This window comes from Heterodontus francisci, chromosome 37 (genome assembly GCF_036365525.1).
Source record: "Heterodontus francisci isolate sHetFra1 chromosome 37, sHetFra1.hap1, whole genome shotgun sequence".
Classification (NCBI taxonomy): domain Eukaryota; kingdom Metazoa; phylum Chordata; class Chondrichthyes; order Heterodontiformes; family Heterodontidae; genus Heterodontus; species Heterodontus francisci.
The window spans coordinates 7258524-7284479 of record NC_090407.1 but is presented as its reverse complement, the minus strand read 5'-3'; the positions used below and the strand labels follow the sequence as shown (position 1 = coordinate 7284479).

General features: G+C 41.9%; 1 protein-coding gene across 3 annotated transcripts in view; it reads left to right on the top strand.

Moving 5' to 3' along the window:
• tmem201 (transmembrane protein 201) overlaps window positions 1-25956 on the top strand; it is a 187138-nt gene that overhangs the window by 124437 nt on the left and 36745 nt on the right. Inside the window, exons 8-9 of one of the 3 annotated variants that reach the window (XM_068016974.1) lie at window positions 12633-12749; window positions 17629-17700. The exons of 1 other annotated variant lie outside the window; for it this stretch is intronic. In XM_068016974.1, coding sequence (XP_067873075.1) covers window positions 12633-12749; window positions 17629-17700 — 189 coding nt within the window. The remainder of the gene's footprint in view (window positions 1-12632; window positions 12750-17628; window positions 17701-25956) is intronic. One more of the 3 variants, XM_068016975.1, reaches the window with a different exon arrangement.

Below are 25956 nucleotides of genomic sequence, written 5' to 3'. Positions count from 1 at the left end.
ATATCGTGTAACGTAGCTCTCCTTCATGCTTTCTTTTCCTTCAATCACATGCTACCGAACATGGGGGCTACCAAAAACCATAATGACTTGGGTTTACGTGGCACTTTTAAGGTGCAGAAATATTATGAGATGCAAGGGAAAGAAAAACACTGAGCCACAAGAGGTGATATTCAAAGGGGATGACCAAAAGCTTTAGTGAAGAGGAGGGCTTTGGAGGTCTTAAAGAAATATAGAGAATTGCAGAGAATGGAGTCTCGGCAACTGCAAGCATGGCCACCAATGGTGGGACGAAGGAGTGGGGGGGGGGGGGGGGAAACGAGGTTATTCAGAGACCAGAGTTAGAAAAACAGTTTTATGATACTGTAGCACAGGAGGAAGTTACAGGCAGAGGGATGGGTGAGGTCATTGAGAGACTTGCATAAAAGGATGAAAATTTTTAATTTGAAGCCTTGCGGAACTGGGACCCAATGAAGTTTGGTGAGGATGTGGGTAATGGATGAGTGGGACTTGGTGCAAACTAGGACATGAGTAGCAGAATTCTGGATGAGATACTTTGTGAGTGGGTTGTGAAGTGCTTCTGCAGAAATATGTGAAGAGTTGTTCGTGGATTAAATGGTTAAATTACACCAGAAGCCGAACCCTTCGTGTCTTTCATAGGCTTGTTTGTTCAATTGAGCCTTCAATAAATAGTAAATCCATTGGCACCAAATTTCTGCAATAGGAATAATATTCCTTACTTCAGTGTGGTGTTTTTAACGTTCCTTAGAGGGGCTGATATTTGGAGTTTTAATCCTCTAGGTAAATTAGAGAACCCACTTCAGTGTAAAGCATCCTGGTTTAATCTGTCATCACTGCAGATTGGCTGTAAGTGGGTACAGAGAGGCCTAAGACAGATTCAGGCTTGCTGGGGATTACATTTCTCCCATTCCAGACTTGTTCCACAGGTGCAGGCAGCCGACACCTACAGTTTCCCTTGTAGTTTTGGTATCTGCAAGTTGCTTCGAACTGCTGACAACCTAGTATAAGAAAAAAAACACGATAATGATGGTAGTTTGAAAAGAATGTGGTCAAAATGCAAGAATAAAAACAAAATGTGACGCACTGCCTTTCAATTACCTTTGTTAATTCTGTTTTGAAGGATAGCTGCTCATTAATGACCTGACAACAGAAAATTTAAAGACACACCTTTAGTTGAACCAGCAAATTAAAAGGCAGATTAAGCCTTCGCTCTGTAGTGTTAGAGCAATGTGTCTTTGGCAGCTAGCTGGGAGAATTCACTGAAAGATCTCTTGTCTGGAAAGAGAAAAAGTCAGGAGGAGTTGAATGTTTTTCTGCTCCTCTTGCACTAAGTCTCTGCACGTCAGATAATGTCCCTCACCATTGGGACAGGCACAGAGACCTCCCTCTGAGTATTCTTTACTGTTGTGTAGCCTTTGTCATCTAATTGATGCTCTCCTTCCAACCCATCACCTTTCCCTCCCTGCCTGCTGCTCCACACCCAGGACAATGTGGATAAGGGCAAGGGCAGAATCTATATGAAATTGCCTTGAGGGGATGCATGCCCTGCCTTCCCCCACTCATCCCCCTTGCTCCAAGATAGTGTTTAATCGAGCAACTCAGCCATGAACTTGGAAAATTCACTTCAGACCATAGGGATAACTTAAGTTCAAATGTCAACTAAAGCTTGGAGTCAGACCTGGATCCCAGCATGAGAACTCAGCACACTCCAGGCTGCCAGCCAACCACTTAATTAACACAATGTCCCAATTCCACTGTAGAAATTGTACAGTCAGCCACAGCAGCGGGTAGCAGTTTTACAGTTTGAGGGGCTAACTTAAGTAGACTTACATGCCAGCAACTAATGTCCCAGAATGTGGAGCTGCACTGTTTAATAAGTAGTCTTTTGTTTTGTGTCATGTTATTAAAATCCAGTTGCCTTATCCTCGTGCACATTCTCTACAGGGTAGAGAATCAATGTATATACACACTAATCTTTAGATTCTAATTAGGTAGTCAATATATCTACCTTTCAATGTGCTAGCCATAACTCAAACACAGCACTCTCACATCCTAGATTCAGGTGCCACTCCAAAGATTTGACTACATAATCCAGCTTTCTAGTGGGCATAAATTTCTCAACTTGACTTGGAGATCCTTAAACTGGTGTCGTGGGAGTGTGGACAGTAACTTCTAGTGTAAAAGTTGACTGGTGTTTCAGGAACTCTTGGTGCCAGGAGCCTGATGCGTGGGCAAATAGTCTTCAAATGACAGATCCCAAATGGACAACTATCCAATTGTCCATCAGTTTAAGACTCTCAATTTTAAGTCGAAGAGCACACCTTAACAACTGTACCTTGTGTGCAAGGGGATGGATGGGGGGAGACTCTTGTGGCGTATAGAAACTAGCACATGCCAGTTGCGCCGGATGGCCTGTTTCTGTTCTGTATATTCTATGTTGTTCTATTTTAAATCAAGCTACTGAGAAATCTATGCTCACCAGAAGGGTTTCTATTTGCCAAATATGGAGTGCGCGCAATCTGCTCATAGGATGCATCCCACTTACTTACCCAGAGAACCCAGATGCAGGTTGACAGAGCCAATGCTTAAGAAGTCCCAGGATGTACTGGGGTACTTGGAGTATAATCAGTTGAAACCATTCTGCTCATCAGTATAGAACCTCATGAAGAGATTGCCTCCTTTTTTTCTTTTTAAAAGGGTTTCTTTTGGATCTATCCATTCTTCTCTGCTCTCCTTTAAACTGATGGATATCATTACGAGCCAATAGAATCTTTTCTGGCATTTTACATCTAATCTTTTCAAGATAGGATAGATTAAAAAGTAAAGGTTCCTCCACTCTACTCCCAACAATTTCCTTAATCCCATCCTCATGTCTAATCTCAATGATTGGTTAGTTGTGTGATGTATAGAAAGATTTGCATTTATATAGCACCTTTCACAACCTCTGGACATCCCGAAGCACTTTACTGCCAATGAAGTACTTTTTGAAGTGCGGCAGCCAATTTGTACACAGCAAGCTCCCACAAGCATCAATGAGACAATGACACGATAATCCGTTTTAGTGATGTTGATTTAGGGATAAATATTATCCAGGACACCGGGGGCAACTCCCCGGCTCTTCAAAATCGTGGAATCTTTTACGTCCATCTGAAAGGGCAGATAGGGCCACAGTTTACTGTCTCATCTGAAAGACTGCTTTTCCAATGGATAGAATTTAAAGGACGAACAAGCTTGCATTTATATATCATTCTTGCCTTATCCTCTGGAAGTCGCAGAGTGGTTTGCAACCAATGGATTAATTTTGAAGTTCGGTCAATGTTGCAATGTAGGTAAACACAGTCACCATTTTGCGTACAACAAGACTTTAAATAGCAACTGAAGGAATGGCCACATAATCTATAGTAGCTGTTGGTCTCCAGAGTTTGGCCCCCAATCTAATGTCCTTGCCTGCTTTGTTTACTTTTAGTGCCAGCTGTAGAGAACCAAATGTAATGTTCCAGGACATGCAGTCCTCTCATCTGACACTGCGTTTAAATGTTAGATTTATTATATGCTTAATTGTTAAAAAAAAAAAGATTGACACAATCTGTGTCTGTGTTGTCATTGTTGTGTCTGTATTCCATTCATAAATTCCTAACGAGACAACTTGCACTAAAATAAGACCATTTCTTCAAGCTTGTAGAATTGCACCAGCACTACCAATGGCCCAACACCGCTGGGTGTCGCATCATGCAGACCAGAAAGTCTGTGATTCGGTTTCTGATCTGGGCTGGGCCAGAGACTGACCTCGGCAGTTCTGGGCCAGGCACAGATTGTTATCCAATGACCCGGAACCAGAAAGGGCACATCTGTGAAATTTGGGTGAGGACATGATAGATAACAAGCTGCTTGGCACATGCTGTCTATACTTGCACAGCAACAATCACCACTCGGGTAACGTCACCGTCACTGGAAACCTTTCAGCGGTAAGGCGTTGGGGGTGGGTGGTTGGCAGGAGAAAGCAGGGAGGAAGGTTTTGAATGAGGAGCAAAGTATTAAATGGGTGCAATAGATGGTGTACCTGAAGCATCAGTTCCATTGGCATTGGTCTGTTGCTGGCACTGCATTTCATTTAATTGTCAGATATTTGCTGAAATAATAAACTCTGATTGTGCATTTGCACCAGTTTGTGAAGTATTGTTACACCTAATGCTCGTTGGCTTTATACCTGAAGCTTCTGTTAACCCTTTAATTAGTATTTGTTAGTTTTGTAGTTCAGTGATTACCATGAATTATGGAGCATTTTAGTCTGGCGTTGTAATTACCATCAGAAAATTACAGAATTGCTCTCTACATTTGTGTTTGAACACTTGTGCAATGCCTTTCAGATGTCAACAAGGGGATAAAATAGTTTGGCGTGGAGGGTGGTGTTGTCTGGGTTTTAGCATGGGTATTTTTATGAAGAGAGGATTTCAGATTTTCAGTACATTTGTTTCCAAAAAAACCTCCTCGAGGTGTGTTGACCATTTTTTAAGTTCAAAGGTCAGTCATTCACAAAACACTTTCCTTTAAATTTTATTTCTGTGAATCAACCAGAGGCAGCTGCCACAAGAATAGGTCGGTGCTTGATGGCCGGCACAGACACGATGAGCCGAAGGGCCTGTTTCTGTGCTGTATAACTCTATGACTCTAAGAGGGGAAAATAGCTCTGCATTTGTACAGATAGAGACTTCTCATTTATTTTTGGCAATTAGTTAGCAAAGTTGTGGTATCGTTTGTTAGGTCAATGGATTGTAGAGCCCTCCCACCCATGTTATCCCTCCATGCCATCAGCAGGATGGCAAATTATCATTCTAAACTTCAACTTTATTCCCCAAGATGACAGAGTGGGTAAACATGAGGGGAACACAGGCAGTTCTATAGCGCATATTCCACCATTGTCTCCAACTACAATAAAAACTTGCATTTATATCACCCCTTTAATGTAGTAAAATGTTCTAAGGCGCTTCATAACAGCGTTACCAAACAAAATTTAGCACCAAGCCACTGGAGATATTAGGACAGGTGCCCAAAAGCTTGGTCAAAGAAGTAGATTTTAAGAAGCGTCTTAAAGGAGAGAGGCGGCGAGGTTAGGGAAGGGATTCCAGAGCTTAGGGTCCAAGCATGGCCACCAGTGGTGTAGCGATTAAAATCAGGCATGCGCAAGAGGCCACAATTGGAGGAGCACAGGTATCTGAGGGTTGTGAGACTGCAGGAGGTCACAAAGATGGGGAGGTTTGAGGGCCATGGAGGAATTTGAAAGCAAGGATGAAAATTTTAAAATCAAAGTGAGAACAGGGGTGATGGGTGAATGGGACTTGGTGCCAGATAGGATATGGGCAGCAGAGTTTAGGATGAGCTCAGGTTCATGGGGAACAGGAGGCCCGCCAGGAGTGCATTGGAATACGAGTAGTAGAACGTTTATTTTTCCTCAAGTATCGTGGGATGTTTATCTTTGTTAACAGTGGGTATAAATTCAGGTCTTCTATTCACAAGTTGTCAAGGCTATGGCTGCCTTGATGGTTTGTTTTATCAAAATCCAGCAAGGTTACTTGGGATTGCTGTCTGCGCAGAATCTGTGTGTCAGGAGTCAGTGGCACAAGTGAATGAGGGAAAAAAACCTTGCAGGGTTCTGGGGATAGAGTGAGTGAATGGGACTGTCTGGATTGCTGTATAGAGAGCTGGCATGGTCTTGATGGGCCAAATGGCCTCCTTCTGTGTACTGATAAATCGATCACCACAGATCCTGTGCTGTATAAAAGCAGCTAAGCTGTCAAACCCCTTATAGACTCTTGCCTCATTTTACAATCTACTAGTGGATTTGTCAATGTATATCCCGGGGCATAGCTTCTCACTGTAGTTACTGGTGACTATTAATAAAGAAGCTATGGTTACATCACACTATACCTATCAGCATGATTATTGTCAGTGACACAGACTACACTGCCTGTTAGCATCTTCGGTGATGACTATTCTCCACAGAAATCTTGCCATGTAAACAGTAACATTTGAAAATCTAATTTTTAGAAGAATCCTACTATGTAGACTTATTGTGGGATAATATTTTCTATTCATTTATAAAGTCGTCTTCCCTTTTTAAGATGACGTGCTTTTTCTTTTTAGCTTCGAGCCTCTGCAACCTCGCTATCCGCTTTATCTTTGCTAAATCTGTTACGCTTATTTCATGCAGACAAATTAGAAGCCCAGTGGAATGTGGTGTTAGGAATGATATTGAGAAATGCTGTGTTTGGTTTGGCCACCATATCACAAAAAGATATACATGCATATGAATAGGTGTAAAAAGGAGTATCAAAACTGACCCCAAATATAATACGAAGAGCCTATGAGGAAAGCTTAAGAAGCCGCAAGATTTTAAAGCCTCCGACAAGGGCTTATGGTCAATCTCATCAAAATACATTAAAACAAGGAGCAGGGGTAGACGAAACGGCCCCTCCACCATTCATTACAATCATGGCTGATCTCCTGCCTCAACTCTACTTTCCCGCCTGCTCCCCATATCCCTTGATTTTCTAAGAGTCCAAAAATCTGTCAAGCTAGAGAATTTCAAGATTCACAACTCTTTTAGTGAAGTTTCTCCTCATCTCAGTCCTAAATGATCGATCCCTTATCCTGAGACTGTGCCCTTGTGTTCTAGATCCCCCAGCCATGGGAAACCACTTCTCAGTGCCCTGTCAAGCCCCTTTAGAATTTTGTATTTTTCAATGAAATCACTTCTCATTCTTATAAACCCCAGAGAGTATAGACCCTATTTACTCAGCCTCTCATCATAGGACAATTCTCTCATCCCAGCAACTAATCTAGTGACCCATCACTGTACCATCTCCAATATAAGTATATCCTTCCTTAGATAAAGGGAGAAGAGAATATTAGAATAAATTAGAATAATATGTAAGCTAGCAAAAAATATAAAAACGGACTGTAAAAGCTTCTATAGATACGTAAAAAGGAAAAATTTGGCTAAGACAAATGTGGATCCATTACAGTCAGTGAGGAGAATTTATGATGGGGAATTAGAGAAATGGCAGAGGAGCTAAATGATCACTTTGTGTCTGTCTTCACTGAGGAAGATGCAAGAAATGTCCCAGAATTAGAGATCCAAGGGATTAGGGAGAATGAGGAATTGAAGGAAATTAGTATTAGTAAGAAGGTTGTATTGGAGAAATTAATGGGGCTGACGGTTGATAAGTCCCCAGGACCTGATGTACTGCATCCCAGAGTGTTGAAAGAGGTAGCTATGGAGATAGTGGACGCATTGATGATCATCTTCCAAAATTCTATAGATACTGGAGTGTTTCCTGCAGATTGGAAGGTATCAAATGTCACCCCACTATTTAAGAAGGGAGGGAGAGAGATAACGGAGAATTCCAGACCTGTTAGCCTTACATCAGTTAGGAAAATGCTAGAATCGATTCTAAATGATGTGATAAATGGACACTTGGATAATCTGTGCATATTCAACATCGATTTATGAATCTGAAATAATTTTCGAGTTTTTTGAGGATGCTACTGGCAGAATTGATGAAGTGGAGTCGGAGGATGTGGCATACCTGGATTTTCAGAAGGCTTTTGATACAGTCTCCCACAGGAGGTTGGTTAGCAAAGTTAAAGCACATGGATTAAGGATTGGTTAACAGGCAGGAAGCAGAGAGTAGGATCCTCCATCCATGCTAATACATCACCCCCAATTCTATGAGCCCTTATCTTGCATATTTTGTGTGGCACCTTATCAAAGGCCTTTTGGAAATCCAAGTATACTATATCAACTGGTTCCCCTTTATTTACCCTACTAGTTACATCCTCAAAAAAGTCTAAAAAATTTGTCAAACATGATTTCCTTTTCGTAAAACCATGTTGACTTTGTCTGATCATACTGATTTTCAAAGCACATTGTTAAGACTTCTTTAATAATAGAATCTAGCATTTTCCTGACCACTGATGTCAGGCTGTAGTTCCCTGTGTTCTTTCCCTCCTTTCTTAAATATAGGTGTTACATTTGCTAACTTCCAATCTGCTGGGACCGTTCCATAATCGAGGGAATTTTGGAAAATCATAACCAATGCATCCACTATCTCTGCAGCTTCCTCTTTTAGAACCCTAGAATGTAGGTCATCAGATCCTGGGGATTTGTCGGCTTTTAGTTCCTTAAGTTTCTCCAGTACTTTTTCTCTGCTGATATTAATTACCTTAAGCTCCTCACTCTTATTAGCCATTTGGTTACCCTCTTTCTGATTTGTAATTTGTGTCTTCCACCGTGAAGACAGACATACAATAATTGTTCAACGTCTCTTCCATTTCCTCATTCCCCATAATTTCTCCTGTCTCTGCTTTTAAGGGACCAATGTTTAGCTACTCTCTTTTTATATGCTTGTGAAAGTTCTTGCAATCTGTTTTCATATTCCTGGCGAGTTTACTCTCTATTTTTTTTCCCTTTATCAACTTTTTGGTTGCCCTTTGCTGGTTTCTAAAACACTCCCAAATCCTCAGGTTGACTACTATTCTTTGCAACATTATAATCACACTTTAATCTAAACTCTCCTTAACTTCCCTAGTAAGCCATGGATGGATCTTTCTTGCTGAATTTTTGTTTTTTAACTGGATGTATTTTTGTTGAACCTTTTGAATTATTTCTTCAAATGTTTCCCACTGTTAGTTTACTGCCATACCTTTTAATCTATTTACCCAATCAACCTTAACCGGCTTTCCATTCATATCTACGTAATTGGCTTTGTTTAAGTTTAAGTTTCTTATTTGGGACTGGAGTATGTCCCTTTCAAACTTAATATGAAATTCAATTGCATTATGATCATTGTTTCCCCAGAGGATCTTTTACTATGAAATTACTAATTAAACCTGCTTCATTGCACAATACTAGATCTAAGATAGCTTTACCCCTATTTGGTTCCATAATGTATTGTTCCAGGAAACTCTTGCAAAAGCTTTGTATAAATTCATCTTCCAGACCAACCTTTGCCAATTTGATTTGTCCAGTCTATATGTAGTTGAAATCCCCCCCACAATTATTACATTGCCTTTGTTACAAGCTCCAATTATTTCTTGCTTAATGCTCTCTGCATCAGTATAACTTCTCTTACGGTGCCTATAAACTACAATCAGCAGCATTTTCTGACCCTTTATATTCCTAATTTCTACCCATACTTATTCTATTTCCTGATCTTCTGAGCCAAGGTCCTTTCTCACTACTGTCCTTATGTCATCCTTTACTATGAGGGCTACTGCTCCTCCTTTTCCATTCGGTCTTGTTGCAAAATGTTGCATCCTCTTGAATATTTATTTCCTTGAAAATGGTATAAATAAGGTAAAACCAAAATTATTACTTAACAGTAGGCTGAGGGGATATCAATGGAAATGGTTATGAAGTATGTTTAGAATAAGTATCTGGAAAGACTTGTTGAATAATATACTATGCAAAGAATTGAAGGATGAATTTTGCAAATGGCATTTCTCATCCTTGACTATTCTTGTTCTTAAGTCAACGAGTCAATCCCATCTCCTGGCTCAGCTGAAAGATGACAAATTCAGAGAGGGCAGCCCAATAGGTTGGAGAGGGATGGGGAGGTGTGAGGCCAGAATAGGTCTGTGTGTGTGCCCTTTTGCAAAATGGATTTTTATATTGACCCACCAGCCTCCCGCCAAGTGGGAGGGGGTCTGAGGGCAGCGTGGTTAAGGGATATTAAATACAGGGACCATGTCTCCAAAAAGCCATGCACGTCCCTGCTGCCTTTTGTACGGCGGTGGATTTTTGGGATGTCAATGTGTCCTGGCATGAGGAGGTGGGACACCTCATTCGCATATTTAAATTGGGCTTTCACTGTCCAACTGGGAGCTAGATTTAAACTTCACTGTTGCTGTGCAGATTTGCCAGGAATCAGGAAACCCCCTCCCACCCCCCAGGCCTGATTTGAGGTCCTCCCCCACCCCGATCACAGCCTCTGTCTTCCCTTCCCTCCCTCTGCCCCCCCACCCCAGTCGTGGCCTCAATCATCCCCAAGGTCTCATTGGCAATCTTGTCAGGCGAACTGTCAGTTTGGCCAGCCACTGGGCATTATATTAATGTGGTCCCACCATTTAGGTTTGGCAGAACCTCTGCGGCCCATCCTTGCTGAGTTCTTTGCCCATTTTCAGCTTTCCTTAGGGCCACAAACCTGCATTTGAAATCTTGCCCCCAGTGTCTAATTTTGCTTTATCAGCACAGCAGGAAGGTGGAAAATTGGGAGGGGACATTGTTCATCTAACAGCAGTGAGTGTAAACTTGAGCCACAAAGCAACGCTGAAACTGCCTGTTGAGAAGGGGTCTGTTGTTATTTTCCAACGGTCCATGAGAAAAGACTGGCCATGTAGTGAAAGAAAGTTTTAACAAAAGGCTTCCAACCACTGAACAAGTGATGAACTTTTTTTTTAAAGTTTTCTTTTTAAATTGTTTAAAGTTTGCATTTCTTCAGTCTTTAAGAATGAACTTGAGGGGTGCAGAAAAATAGTTAGTGAAAATACTCCTTCGTTTCTCAACTGAAAGTCGTACCTTAAATCAACAACAGCCCATTCCAGGAGACACAGTAGTGAAGAGACCAATTTTACTTGATATATGTTGGCATGGCATGCGGGCAATGGTTGAAGACAAGCAGTTGACCCAGGAAAGATTTATGATTTGGGGCTGACAGCCTTGCATGAGTTCAACTTTGGCTGGCAGGCTACAGTAGGTTGTAGCCCCTATTTTCTTGAAGGCTTGTCAGTTGCAGATGGTGATAAATGGAGGAGAGCATTGGAAAACAAAAGCTGTTGAAACTGCTCTGATCAGTAGAACGCACACAGCCAGGTGAAGCATGTGCACAGTTTTTTTTTTTCAGAGGGGGTCAGTAGAAATTGCAGTCTATCTGATCTGAAAAGATCATCTTCCCTCATTGCTCCTCACTTGAAAGGGAAACAATGGCCATGTTAAAAGGAATGGTCAATTAATTTGTTCTTTTTGTATCCTTTTCAATGTGCAGCTGGGCTTGTACAATGGTATTTAAGCTGTGGGTCTCCAGGAAGCAGGGATACGCTTTCCGTTGATTTTTGACAAGTAGTGTTTGATTGTCGTCCGACATCTCATCTTATGTTTTATGCTTTTCTTGTCTGCGTCTTCAAGAATCTCCGTTCACTCAGATTATTTAATTATTCAAGTCTAATGCAAATCATCCTCAGCACCACCTCCTCCCCATGGTGGAAAACTGCTTTCTCTCTGCTCATTGTGTGGAATAATATCAAAGAACAATCGTTTGGATGTATCTTCCCTTCCTCTGCTTCTTTCCCTGCCCAAATTCAAATTCGTTAATCGAACCCTTTATAAATAAAAATATAGATTTGTTTTTAAAACTTGCTTACGCAGTGGAATAGATTCTCCGCTTATGCTTACCTCTTCTTTGCTTTACCTCAACTCGGCTTCATGTTCTTGTTTGATTAGATATCCACCAAACTTCACTATCACGACCGCATCTCCTTCCTCAGCAACTGTCTCCATCTCCAATTTATTCCGCATGGATTCCAACTAAAATTCCACCCTTCGTGTTTTGGCTAAAACATTTTTGCTTTCAGACAACAGCTGTTCATTATTCTGCCATTCACACCTCCTCTGGATACATCTTTTATTTCTTTACTTGTCCCATTACCACTCCCTTTGGCTCTGCCCCACCAACTCTTTTGTCATTAAATGTTTCCTGTCTTCTATCCTATCACAGACCTTCCCTTTTTTGTTCTTTTTCCACCCACTCCCATTTGAGCTACTTAAAACCTGTTACATTTCTAACTTTTTCCTGTTCTGAATGAAAGGTCATCGACCTGAAATGTTAACTCTGTTTCTCTCTACACGGAGGCTACCAGACCTGCTGTGTACTTCCAGCATTTTCTGTTTTTATTTCACATTTTAGTTGTATTCTCAGCTGAGGCTCAGTTGATCGCACTCTTGGCTGAGTCAGAAGTTTGTGGGAACAAGTGACACTCCAAAGACTTGAGCACAAAGATCAGGGCTGACACTCTAGTGCAGTACTGAGGGAGTGCTGCACGGTCAGAGGTGCCATCTTTCAGATGAGACATGAAACCGAGGCCCTGTCTGCGCACTCAGGTGGACGTAAAAGATCCCATGGACTATTTTGAAGAAGAGTAGGGGATTTATCCCCATGTCCTGGCCAATTTTTATCCCTCAACCAACATCACAAAAACAAATTATCCAGTCATTATCACATAGCTGTTTGTGGGTGCTTGCTGTGCAAATCCAAAAGACTTGCAGGTGATAGGTAAATTGGCCGTTGTAAATTGCCCCTAGTGTTGGTAGGTGATAGGGAATATGGGATTACTGTAGGGTTAGTATAAATGGGTGGTTGTTGGTCGGCTCAGACTCGGGCCGAAGGGCCTGTTTCAGTGCTGTATCTCTAAATAAATAAATAAAAAAATTGGTGGCCACATTTCCTACAGCACTGACTGCACTTCAAAAGTACTTAATTGGCTGTAAAACACTTTGGTTTGGCTTGTGGTCACTATATAAATACAAGTCTTGTTTTATATTTTTCTCAACATCTGTGTAGCTCCAGCAGTACCAGCTATCAAACCTACCGCTGGAAAAAGTGTTCGCTCGTCAGGATTCCAGCGACGGCCATGTGTCGCATTACCAAGTTTAAGTGGCTGTGAATCAGTTAGCAAAGGTAGCGTAAGAAGCCTGTGGAAAAACAGTGATTTTTGTGAATGAACGTCCATGTTGGGTACAGATCTGTGGTGAGGTCGGTTACCTTTAAAGGGGATTCTGTGGAACAGTTTAATATTTTTACTTCTGTCTTACAGCTGATGTAGTTGTAGAGCAACGATTACAATTCTACGTTCAGGTGGATAAGCCAGATAATTGCATCAGGAGTAGCGGAGTGTATCACTGTTGTGCCTCCTCTGTATTTGTGGATCAGCCACCGGGTCGTCAAATGTTCCATGTCTGTTTTGGCTAACCACAGTTGCACAATCGGGAGCTTTTAATTTTCCATTTGTGCTTCAAGTATCCACATCTGCCGTGGTTTGTGAGGATGTGGTTTAGGATTCCCCTGAGCTCTTTGTGGCAGATTGAAGCCAGGGATCTTTGTTGTAGAGTGTTTCACAAGGTGTGTGTTTGTCACTTTCTGTGAACCTCGTTCAGCTTTCCAAGCTTCATCAGGGTTGAAGTAGCTTTGCCAAAGGTGAAGATTGTAGGTCCAAAAGGACTTGCACAACTTGGCAAGATCCGTCGAGGGACATTGTTGAGGTCCTAGTGGATGGGGAGGCATTCATTTTCTTCAATTCACTGGACTTCCCGAAGAGTTGCAGCCTTGCAGTGAATGGATGGGGGAGTGATGTACAACAGCGTGGACAGTCAGGTTGGTGGGGTCCACCTGAGGGTTCCAGTGATGCACTGCATTGTAGTGTTCAGTTGTAAATCGACAAGTTGAGCATGGCTACTTAGTGGTTATGAAAATTTCTCTGAATAACATTTTTTTTTAAAACAGCCTTTTTTTGTGGTTGTGCAAAATTTTAGTCAAATCATCTTTCCCCTCCCATTTAAAAGAATGAAACATTTAGTTCAGACATGTGATGCTCAGCTGTTCCAACATATATTTTTAAGTATTTTTCAAATGCATTACCTATCAGAAACCATTGAGTTTTTTCAAACCATTATCATAAAATGTTCCATCATTCACACATTTGTCTTTAGTAATGTATTCTCTGCCTTTAACTACTTCCTATGTATGGGGCATCAGGGTTCACTGATTGTATGAGGAAAGAGATAAATCTGTTTTAAGAGTTTTGGAAAAACTACATTCAACACAGAGACTCAGCTCACACCTGCACGTGAAGAGTTGAGCAAAGAATTACACCAGTTTGACACATTCAGTGCTCTTATTAGTCCTAACATTCAACTGTGGATGCTTCGGAGATTGACTCCTTGACCTCTGACCTGCAGGTGTTGGGGATCATTGTTCCCCTGTTTTGTGACAGCAGGAAGGTTCCTGCGGATTACCAGCCACATTCATTTCTCCGCCAGCAGCTCCCAACACCTGAAAGGAACATGAGCAAAGTCATCATGCAAGGAATGTCAAAAATGCTTTGCTTTAATTCCAGAGGAAATGTGTTGTTACTCAGAACAATTGAAAGGCTCTATTATATCAATTGTTTGATGTAGTCATTTTTGGAAATATTCTTCAGTTTATCCTGCAGTTACTTGACTGTATGCTATAACACAACTAGAAAAGAAGACTTCCTTTTATCACCTCACTTGGTTTATACACCTCTTTGAAGTGATCTTCAATGCAGATCAAAGGGCTGTAGTATCGAGTAGGCACAGTAGGCCAGCAGTGCTCTGTTTTGCCATTAATGTCAACAACTTTCAAACATGATTCAGTCTGAGGGTGTTCCTGCTTTTGTTTAATTTGATCCAATCTATAGTCTACTAGTAATTTGGACATTTTTGTGATTTTAGGAAAGAATTGTATTATCCAATATTTTGAATTAGGCAGTGCGCAAGGTGGAAATTCAATGCATTAAAATTGTTATGAATTAAGTGACTTTGAAATAAGTGTAAACTGTGCCAATTATTTTTATTATTTTGCTAATTGCAAAATTGGTTACACTTTCTAAATTGAAAATGAACATTTGAAAGCTGAAAATATGCAGCATATCTATTAGGATTGGATTTGTGATCTGGTCACCAAAGAGCAAACTTTTTACATTTGCACAACGGTTTTGTTTCAATCATGAATTTCCTGGACTCCGATTAATATGCAACAGCAGGATCTGTGTTCTGCAATGTCATCTAGCCAAAGTTGGGGTACTCCTTAATTCTCTGCTTTAGCTTTGCAAGTGGAGATAGCAAAATGAATCATTCCCATTTTTCAACACTGAACAGAATCTTCTATTTTATCAAGGGGGGTGCAGGGGGGATTAACAGCGTGCTAAGTATATTTTGTTAAATAGGTGGTGATATGGACTTTTTAAAATTCGTTGGTGGGATGTGGGTGTCACTGGCTAAGCCAGCATTTATTGCCCATCCCTAATTACTCTTGAAATGAGTTACTTGCTAGGCCATTTCAGAGCATTTAAGAGTCAACCACATTGCTGTGGGTCTGGGGTCACAGGTCGGCCAGACCAGGTAAGAATAACAGATTCCCTTCCCGAAAGGACATTCGTGAATCAGATGGGTTTTTACAACAGTCAACAATGGTTTCATGGTCACCATTAGACTTATAATTCCAGATTTTTTTTTATTAATTGAATTCAAATTTCACCTGCTGTGGTGGGATTCGAACCCATGTCCGCAGAGCATTAGCCTTGGCTCTGGATTACTAGTCCAGTGACGTTATCACTATGCCACCAACTCCCCTGTACCTGGGCAAAATTTCTGGCTTTAATTCTTTCTACATTAGGTTTAAGAGATGCAGACAATCTTTTGGAGAAAATAAAAGCTTCTGAAATATCCTTTGCATTAAGCATCAGGTTGTCACAGTTAGTTGCAGTCTTGCTTTAGTCGAGTTCCTAGGGACTTGATAAAGCACTATATAAATGAAAATGCATTCTTTCTGTTAACGCATACAGGATCCTTGGCTTTTTTAATAGAGGAATAAAGTACAGGAGCAACAATGTTATGTTAAATATTTATAAAACACTGGTTAGGCCTCAGCTGGAGTATTGTGTTCAGTTCTGGGCACCACATTTTAGGAAGGATGTCAAGGCCTTGGAGAGGGTGCAGAGGAGATTTACTAGAATGGTACCAGGGATGAGTGACTTCAGCTACATGGAAACAGATTGGAGAAACTGAGGTTGTTCTCCTTAGAGCAGAGAAAATTTGGTAGGCGTCTTCAAATTCATGAACAGTTTTGATTGAGTAAGTAAGGAGATACTGTTTCCTTTAGCAGGAGGGTCAATTACCAGAGGGGACAGATTTAAGGCGATCGGTAAAAGTACCAGAGGTGACATTAGACACAAAGAGGCAGCAAAGAGATATAGACAGGTTAAGTGAGTGGGCAACAGGTGGCAAGTGGAGATGGGGAAGTGTCAGATTATTCACTTTGGTCGTAAGGATAGAAAAGCAGAATTTTTTTTCAAAGGCGTGAAACTTGTAAATGTTGATATTTAGAGGGACTTGGGTGCAGTTGTACAAGGAACGCAGAAAGTTAGCATGCAGTTACAGCAAGCCATTAGGATGGCAAATGCATGTTGGCCTTCATTGCAAGGGGATTGGAGTACAAGGATAAAGATGTCTTGCTACAATTGTACAGGGCTTTGGTGAGACCACACCTGGAATACTGTGCATAGTTCTGGCTTCCATATTTAAGGAAGGAAAAACTTGCATTGGATGCAGTACAGCGAAAGTTCACTTGATTGGGAAGAGAGGCTGTTCGGAAGATGAGAGGGTGAGTAAGTTGGGTCTATATTCTCTGGAGTTTGGAAGAATGAGCGGTCATCTCATTGAAACATACAAGATTATGAAGGGGCTTGACAGGGTAGACACTGAGAAGTTGTTTCCCTTGGGGAATCTAGAACATGGCACAGTCTCAAGATGAGGAATCAATCATTTAGGACTGAGATGAGGAGAAATTTCTTCACTGAAAGGGTTGTGAATCTTTGGAATTCTCTAGCCCAGAGGGTTGTGAATGCTCCATCGTTCAATATATTTAAGGCTGAGATCGCATTTTGGTCTTGCAGGGAAACGAAGGATATTGGGAGTGGGTGGGAAAGTGGAGTTAAAGCCGACAATCAGCCATGATAGTATTGAATGGCGGAGCTGGCTCGATGGGCCGTGTGATCTACTCCTGCTCCTATTTCTTAAGTTTGTATATTAAAACTTTTTTTTTTACACAGCAGGTTGTTGTGATTTGGAATGCGCTGCCTGAAAGGGCTGTGGATATAGATTTAATTAGTAACCTTCAAAAGAGAATTGGATGAATACTTGAAGGGAAACAATTCTTTGGGGAAAGAGTAGGGGAGTGGAACTAATTGGATAGCTCTACCGAAGAGATGGCACAGGAATGATGAACCGACTGGCTGCCTCCTGTGCTGTTAATTCTATGAATACAGTCTAACATTTAATCCCTATAGTAAAATTACTGCTCATATACTGTACTGTGGGTTAAATTGAATTGTCAAGGGTAAACTGTCTTGATTTTATTTCTCATGAGCAGTGCTTATCCAGTGAGTATTGCTGTAATGCTCAAGATATTTGACACCTCATTACTTATTAGATAAATTGCCATCTTCAGCTCTCTCATCAAGCATTCATGCACCAGCATGCTAACTTGACAAAACTAGAGGATTAGTGCATATCTCTATCTGCCTGTCAGTGTACTGTGTGCTTCTGTGAACAATATCAGATGAAAATGTCTGTAATTGATGCAGATTACTGTGGCAATCTGAACTTCGGAATGATTAATTTTATTATCACCTCTGAATTATTTCCAAGTTTTTTTTTTACAACAACAGTATTTATGCATTTTAAGCAGCCAGAAGAGATGTGTTTTAAGCAAATCCGATTGGTTGGGAACTAAAGTTTATGTTGATGTTCGTTAACAGATTCAGGCTACTTGTTCAGTGGAAGTCGCCCGCCCTCCCAAACAACTCTTTGCAAGGATTCACCCCCTTCAGGTAGGTTTATTTGTAGCAGATAAATAGCCCTCGAATTACTGTAAACATACATGTGGCTCAATGATTTTAAAGGAAGCTATGCTAGGAGTGGATGATATCTGAACTCCAAGGATTAAATTACAAGGAGCGATTACACAAACTAAGGTTGTATTTCCTGGAATTTAGGAGGTTAAGGGGTGATTTAATCAAAGTTTTCAAGATATTAAGAACAGTTAGGGTAAATAGGGAAAACTATTTCTGCTGATTGGGGAGTCTAGGACTAGGGGGCAAAGTCTAAAAATTAGAGCCGAATCCTTTTAAGAGTGAAATTAGGAAACCCTTCTCCACACAAAGGATGATAGAAGTTTGGAACTCTCTTCCGCAAAAGGCAATTGATGCTAAAACAATTGTTAATTTTAAATCTGAGATTGATAAATTTTTGTTAACCAAAGGTATTAAGGGATATGAGGCAATGTGGAGTTGGGGCCATGTTAGGATCTGCCGAACAGGCCTGAAGGGCCGAATTGCCTCCTTCAGTTCCAATGAAGCGACAGGAGCAGGATAGTGTAGTATGTTTATATTGCAGGTAGATTGCAAACTTACAACATCATTAACTAATTGCTTCATTTCCCCAGCATGTAATGAATCAGAGTCCGGGATTCTTGTCAGCAAAAACGGCTTTTAAATAGCTTGTACAGCAGCAGTCTTTTACTTTGGGGAGAGCACTTTCACTAAGCCAACTCCCCGTCTTTACCCTATTACGCATAAACTCCATTATCCTGGTGACAGAATCCTACACCCAGTTTTTCTAACTGAAACAGCACTAGTATAAAAGCAGCTCATACCCCATAATTTGATGTGGAAATTATGCTCCCTCTGATGGATCAAAATCCAATGCAGTATAGCACAAAGTCTTCAGCTTTACTCCTTGATGGTAGGCTCACCTTTTGAGATAGTGTTTTGCATGCCATGCCCCACTCCAGGTTTTCAGCACACAATCTAGGTTGACACTTCAATGCTGTACTGAAGGAGTGCTACATTGTCAGAGGAAGTCTTTTTGAATGAGGCATCAAATTGAGGTCTCATCTGCCTGTTCAGGCAGACTCAGGAGATCCCCTGGCACTGTTCAGAGAAGAACAGGAGGTCATGGTATCCTGACCAGAATTCATTCTCAACCAACACTATCTCCACAACTTAATTGGTCTCATTTGCTGTATTGGGACCCGAAAGTGCCCAAATTCGCCTACAAAACATTAAGTGCGCTTCATTTGCTATGCAGCACTTCGGGATGTCCTGAGAATGTGAAAGGCAATATATAATTGCAAATGCAAAATAGTAAGGATGCTGGAAATCTGAAATAAAGATGTTCAGCACTGGAAACACTCAGCAGGTTAGGCAATGCTAAGTGTTTCCAGCATATCCTGTGTTTATTTTATATAAATACAAGTTTGTTAATCAAATGAATCGCTATGGCAGATGTACAACCGGAATAAGGTATGTAAAATGGACCAAAGTATAAACTGCTAAGTGTAAGAAATTGGAGCAGGAGACGACCACTCGGACCCTGCTCCCCATTCAGTAAGTTAATGGCCGATCATCTACTTCAGCTGTACCTTCCCGCACTATCCCAATATGCTTTGATTCCCTTCGTACTCAAAAATCTGTCGATCTCTGACTTGAAGATACTCAATGACTGAGCATTCACAACTCTCTCTTCAGTAGAGAATTCCAAAGCTTCACAACTGTTTGAGTGAAGAAATTTCTCCTCATCTGAGTCCTAAATGGCCAACCTCTTATCTTGAGATTATGAACCCTAGTTCTAGACTCTCCAACCAAAGGAAACATGCTCCCAGCATCTACCCTGTGAAGCCCCTTGAGAATTTTACATGTTTCAATGCGATCATCCCTCATTCTTCTAAACTCTAGGGAATAGGGGCCTGGTCTACTCCATCTCTCCTCGTATCATGAGCCTCTTATACCAGGAATCAGTCTAGTGAACCTTTGTTGTGCTGCCTCTAAGGCAATTATAAAGGTCGGTATTTTGATGCGATCAGTTTCAAATAGAGCACATTAAAAAGGAGGCTGCAGAACAGAAATGATCCCACTGGAATGTTGGTCATTTTATTTCCTGTTATTACGTTCTAAACACTGACTTCTGTTTTCCTTCATTCCTTTTTGCTTTTTGAAAGTTGAAGAGAATTTTTTTGGTTTGGTATTTTTGAAATCCTAGTTTGAGCAGTTTGAACAACTTCCTCCATAATCTTAGCTCATTAATCTGTAAAAAAGGAACTCTGTACTCCACATGCAGTTCAGGTTTCATTTAGCTGTCAGGCAGACACTTGATGGAAATATTTTTCTAAAGGTGCTCAGGGCTTAGGGACTATATAAGGTGGGGTGGGGTAAATACCAAAGCTTGTTGCACTTCTCCCATGTGCTTTGCTTACCTTACATCACATACAGGACCAAAAAGACCATTGAAGTCGGTCAGGTTGTTCCCAAAATCTAGAAGCCATCATGAGGTATGGTGTTGCTTAAATCCCCGTCTGTCATTTCTCTCACTTAGGTGATGACAGAAGCACAACTTGCTCAGGCAGGATCAGATAAGCTGTGAAGGGAAAAAAACAGTTTGAATGCACAAATGCGGCAATAACAGGAAAGTAGCAGTAGAAAAGGTTGAAATTACAGGCACCGCCAAACATAGTTTCGATCATGAAGTTAAAGAAATGGAAAGATAAGTGACATGACTGATAATTTTTTCACTAGAGTTAACACATGCCATTCTACAAATACTGCTTGTAGTTTCAGAAGACTGTAGAATAGGCTCATACTGGATGCTGCAGATGAAGCAGTGAGGTGAATACTTCTTACCATGCATTCAATCCCAGATAACATCAATCCGTTCCTCCACGTTTCAGACTAGAGTGGCAGCTTCTTTAGATTGGATAAATCGTCCTCACCAAAATAAACCCTGTCACTGTGTCGAGGTCAGTGTTCAGATGTCTCATTGATGAGACAAAGCTAACAGGCAAAGAAAGCAAACTTGCGTTATAATATAAAACTTCATATGAAACTGAATATTAAACCAATGACACAGCATGTTGCAGTTTGTGCAAGGTTTGGTAGGGTTTAACCCAGTAAAACTACTGATAACACTGCCCCCCTGTGTACGACAGGGTTCCCTCTGATAGTGAGCTTATATAAAAGACAGTCCTATTTAATAGCCCCTCTTTCAGTACTGGGTGATTCGAACAAAAGGTTGCGTCAAAGGCAAAGCTAACTGCTTGAAACTTCTATTGTTTGTCATTGGGTCTATCATTATTGGTCTGCCCCTGACTGGAATGACCTGTCAACTCACCCAACAAATCAGCAGTACACAGTAATGTCAGCCTGATTGATAGTAGCAGGTGCAATGACATTAACTGCATGTCCTTTTCTTCCACACAATTTGCAAGCAGTAGGTTAAATTGACCCTTGAGATTTCTTTGCCCACATTTATAATGGCAGGTGTGAATGTAAACATGTCATGCTATAATTACACCCTACACAGTGGAGGGTGCTATGATTTCACCAATAGGAAGGTGAAATAACAGCGTGACACGTTTACATCAGATTTCATTGTAAATGTCGGCATAAGAATTTATAACGGAAGAGGTTGACGAAAAGGGTATGTAGACAAAACGCTTTTAATATGATAGTTGATCTTTGGAACTGCACACAGATGAGTCAAAACCAAGTGTGACCTTCAAATGGAGTAACTTTAGAGATAATTGGACCAGGGCATGCAGATGTAATTAAGTTCCCAATTTAAAGTCAGACATTGTGTCTGAATTTGTATATTCCCACTATAAATTCCTATGTCTACATTGGTCATGGAAACTACCTCCATAAACTTGTCTCACTGTCATTACACCCTCTTACCAGTGGTGGCATTTCAGCACCTCCACTGAGCATTGTGTGTAATTCCAGTATGACAAGTTACACAGGCATTGTTCATTATCAATGTGGACATGGGAATTTAAAATGAAAAAGGGTGACAGGAAGCGTGCACTGATGTAACACTTTGAGTATATCTTAACCTATCAGCCATCTTTACATCTATATTAACAGAATAAATAACCAGTCTGCATTAATACCAGAAGCTGTGTGTAAATATCTCAGATTTTTAGCTTCTGTATTCGCATGCACTGTTAATGCAATAAGCTGACAGATTTCATGCTTTGTTTTGAAGCTGTTGATGAGCTGGCTGCTAACTTGCATCAAGGTCAAGATGATTTGTTGAGTCTATTTTTTTTGTTCCCCAAGAAGCTAATAGTTGCTTTCCTCCCCGGACAAGAGGAAGTAGTAGACATCTGTGTTTGAGTTTGACATCTCTGAGACTCCTGATCTCCAATGTTGACCCACTGACGTCAGATCTGTGCACTAGTACGCTGCAAGCTGCTGTGTAAAGCAGTGTTTTATGAGAATGGCAAAAATGTTGTTTTCTCATCCCAACTTTGGTTGTAGCTGGGATTTAGAGCGATCGAATTTAGGGATATCCCAATAGAATGTTGTTTTTAAAAATAGGTTCACAGAGCTCTGCAGTTAAAAAGCCAAAATCAGGTTATTCCAAATGATAATTAAAATTGGAATGCTGATGGCAGTAATTAGCTTCAGTGTTTACAACTCGTGCCCTAGAAAACACAGGTGTACAAAACCACTCTGTTCAATGTTCTATAATTAAACCACACCTGGAGAGACGCTCAATAGAAAAGCTGCATTCTCAACACGTGAAAATACAGGCGCCAAAAATATGGTTAAGATTGTTCAGTTGTCCTAAAAGTGCTCATTTTTAAAAAAGGGGGGGGGGCCTGGTTTATCATAATTATTGTATCACAGAAGCAAATATCATCTGTGGACTACTCAAGACATTTTATCAAAAAAACACATGCACTTTCCCCCAACACTGATCACAATACTGAAACTGTGGCCGGAATTTTACGGCGGGAGGCCCTGCCCGCTGACTAAAAAGTCAGCCTCTGCCTAGCCTGGGAGCCACGCTACGATTTTACATGGCCCAGGCCCTTAATGGGCCTTGGGCCGGACTTCCACCCCGCAGAGGCAGGAAGTCCCACCTCCAAGTGCTGCTGGCCAATCAGCAGGCCGGCAGCTCTCAGTCCCAATAGCGCCACCAGAAGTGGTGACCACTGCTGGGACTGCCCCCGGTCACAACAGCAAGAGGGACTGCAGCCCAGAAAAAAAGGCAGGTGTGTGGGGCTTTGCTGGGGACAGTCAGCCGGGCCCCAGTGAGGCAAGAGGGGATCAGTTGGGAGGTGGAAGGAGTGTAGTGCAATGGGGGATCCTCCGTGGGGCACAGGGTGTTCGATTAGGAGGATCCCCCACTCCCCCAAGCGCACAAGGTTTTACTGGGTGGCCTCCTGTGGGACCTCAGCTGTGGTGGGAGGAGGCCTTTAAATGGCAGTTAATTGGCCGCTTAAGGGCCTTGATTGGTCTGGGATGGGCGGGCTGTTTCTTGCCCTCGCCGCGGGGGTGGAAAGGCGTCAGGAGCGGCACCCGCTGCCTCCAACTCAATTTTACAACCCCCCCCCGCCCCACCACTACCAGCCCGCTGCTGCCGGTGGTGGAGGGTGCGTAAAAGTCCGGCCTGTATCACAACAAGCACCATGGCACCATTGAACGTCAGATGAGAATAGAAGCCACAAAGGTTAAATATTTCTGAACATGTATAACTGAACGTGTTTTTATTTTGTTTTCGAGGAATTTGGTGCACTCGAGGCAGAGAGTAGTTGGCACTGTACAGACCCAGTGACTGGATCGCAGGATAGGTACAAATAAAGAAACCTATTCCGTTCATCATTGCTCATTGATTTGGAAAGAATCTATAATATCCACTATTCAATGTCCAGGACAGTATCAGTGTGATCATATTGCCTGTGTTGGTACCGATACTGTCATAATATTTTATCGAGTTGTAGGATGAAGGTTTGCTGTTCCGTTCCCCAATCTTGAGTTAAATTTTTTTCTGGTATGAAGCGGAAAATACCCAGCAAGCTGCTTTCCTATATACAAATATGCAAGGTCATCCAAAATTAGCACAGGCGGTGGTATAAGAAATAATACCGACAAGGGGCTGAGTTAACATCTTGGAGCTCCAGGGCACATCACAATGGAAGTGTTACGGTGTGTTTGGTCCCCTTATTCCCCACGCAGCGAACTGTCGACCTCATCTATTCAGTCAAATCCATGCGAAGCACCTGGCCAGGACTGGACAAAATCAGAGGTGCATAGGGTGAATCGTGGCCACACTAGGGTACAGAGTGGTGTTGGTGACAGGGACCTAGAGAAGATGGTCAACCTATCCTCTCAAGTGGCAAATGAATGTAATGCAGAGAGACTCAACAAAGAGAAGAACATCAAAAAGAAACCACAAAGAGCTGATGACACAGATACGGCTTTAACTCCTCAGCTAGATTGAATAGCTATAGATGTGATCCACACCAGATCCCAGAATATTAACCATCAGCAATCTATGATTGCCTTGTACACAAATAGATGAAATGTTTTAGGGACTAAATGCACATTGAGCCTTGTTCCTTGTGTAGAAAAACAGCATGGAAATCCACAAAGATCTCAGCCCTCACATTTTACAATTTGTATCCATTTTCTTTGGAATAAATACAAAACTTTGGCCAAACTTTGAAATTTTTAAATACAATGATTATTCTCAGGAAATATGAATGGAAAAGACCACTTGGTCGGTCCAGTATCTAGGAAATGTATTCCATGACATCTTTCTCATTTTTTCTCCAAGTAGCCGCCACTGCCTTCCTAGACTGTCCATTCCATCCATTCAGTGTTTTTTGTGTAAAGTGAATGGATGGAATGGACAGTCTAGGAAGGCAGTGGCGGCTACTTGGAGAAAAAAATGAGAGAGATGTCATGGGATCCTGGCCTGAGTGGTGTGAAACAGGGCTGTGTTCTCGCACCCACACTTTTTGGGATTTTCTTCTCCCTGCTGCTTTCACATGCGTTCAAATCCTCTGAAGAAGGAATTTTCCTCCACACAAGATCAGGGGGCAGGTTGTTCAACCTTGCCCGTCTAAGAGCGAAGTCCAAAGTACGGAAAGTCCTCATCAGAGAACTGCTCTTTGCTGACGATGCTGCTTTAACATCTCACACTGAAGAGTGCCTGCAGAGTCTCATCGACAGGTTTGCGTCTGCCTGCAATGAATTTGGCCTAACCATCAGCCTTAAGAAAACGAACATCATGGGGCAGGACGTCAGAAATGCTCCATCCATCAATATTGGCGACCACGCTCTGGAAGTGGTTCAAGAGTTCACCTACCTAGGCTCAACTATCACCAGTAACCTGTCTCTAGATGCAGAAATCAACAAGCGCATGGGTAAGGCTTCCACTGCTATGTCCAGACTGGCCAAGAGAGTGTGGGAAAATGGCGCACTGACACGGAACACAAAAGTCCAAGTGTATCAGGCCTGTGTCCTCAGTACCTTGCTCTACGGCAGCGAGGCCTGGACAACGTATGCCAGCCAAGAGCGACGTCTCAATTCATTCCATCTTCGCTGCCTTCGGAGAATACTTGGCATCAGGTGGCAGGACTATATCTCCAACACAGAAGTCCTTGAAGCGGCCAACACCCCCAGCTTATACACACTACTGAGTCAGCGGCGCTTGAGATGGCTTGGCCATGTGAGCCGCATGGAAGATGGCAGGATCCCCAAAGACACATTGTACAGCGAGCTCGCCACTGGTATCAGACCCACCGGCCGTCCATGTCTCCGCTATAAAGACGTCTGCAAACGCGACATGAAATCGTGTGACATTGATCACAAGTTGTGGGAGTCAGTTGCCAGCGTTCGCCAGAGCTGGCGGGCAGCCATAAAGACGGGGCTAAATTGTGGCGAGTCGAAGAGACTTAGCAGTTGGCAGGAAAAAAGACAGAGGCGCAAGGGGAGAGCCAACTGTGCAACAGCCCCGACAAACAAATTTCTCTGCAGCACCTGTGGAAGAGCCTGTCACTCCAGAATTGGCCTTTATAGCCACTCCAGGCGCTGCTTCACAAACCACTGACCACCTCCAGGCGCGTATCCATTGTCTCTCGAGATAAGGAGGCCCAAAAGAAAAAAAAAGAATCAAATCTGAATTGTCTTTTAACCCTGCCTCTTTGGATTCTGAAGTGATTGGTTCTAACAGTCCACCATGGTCATGTAACAATAGATATTCTATTGTGTGTGTCTCCCTCACTGATCTTTGCAAAAGAT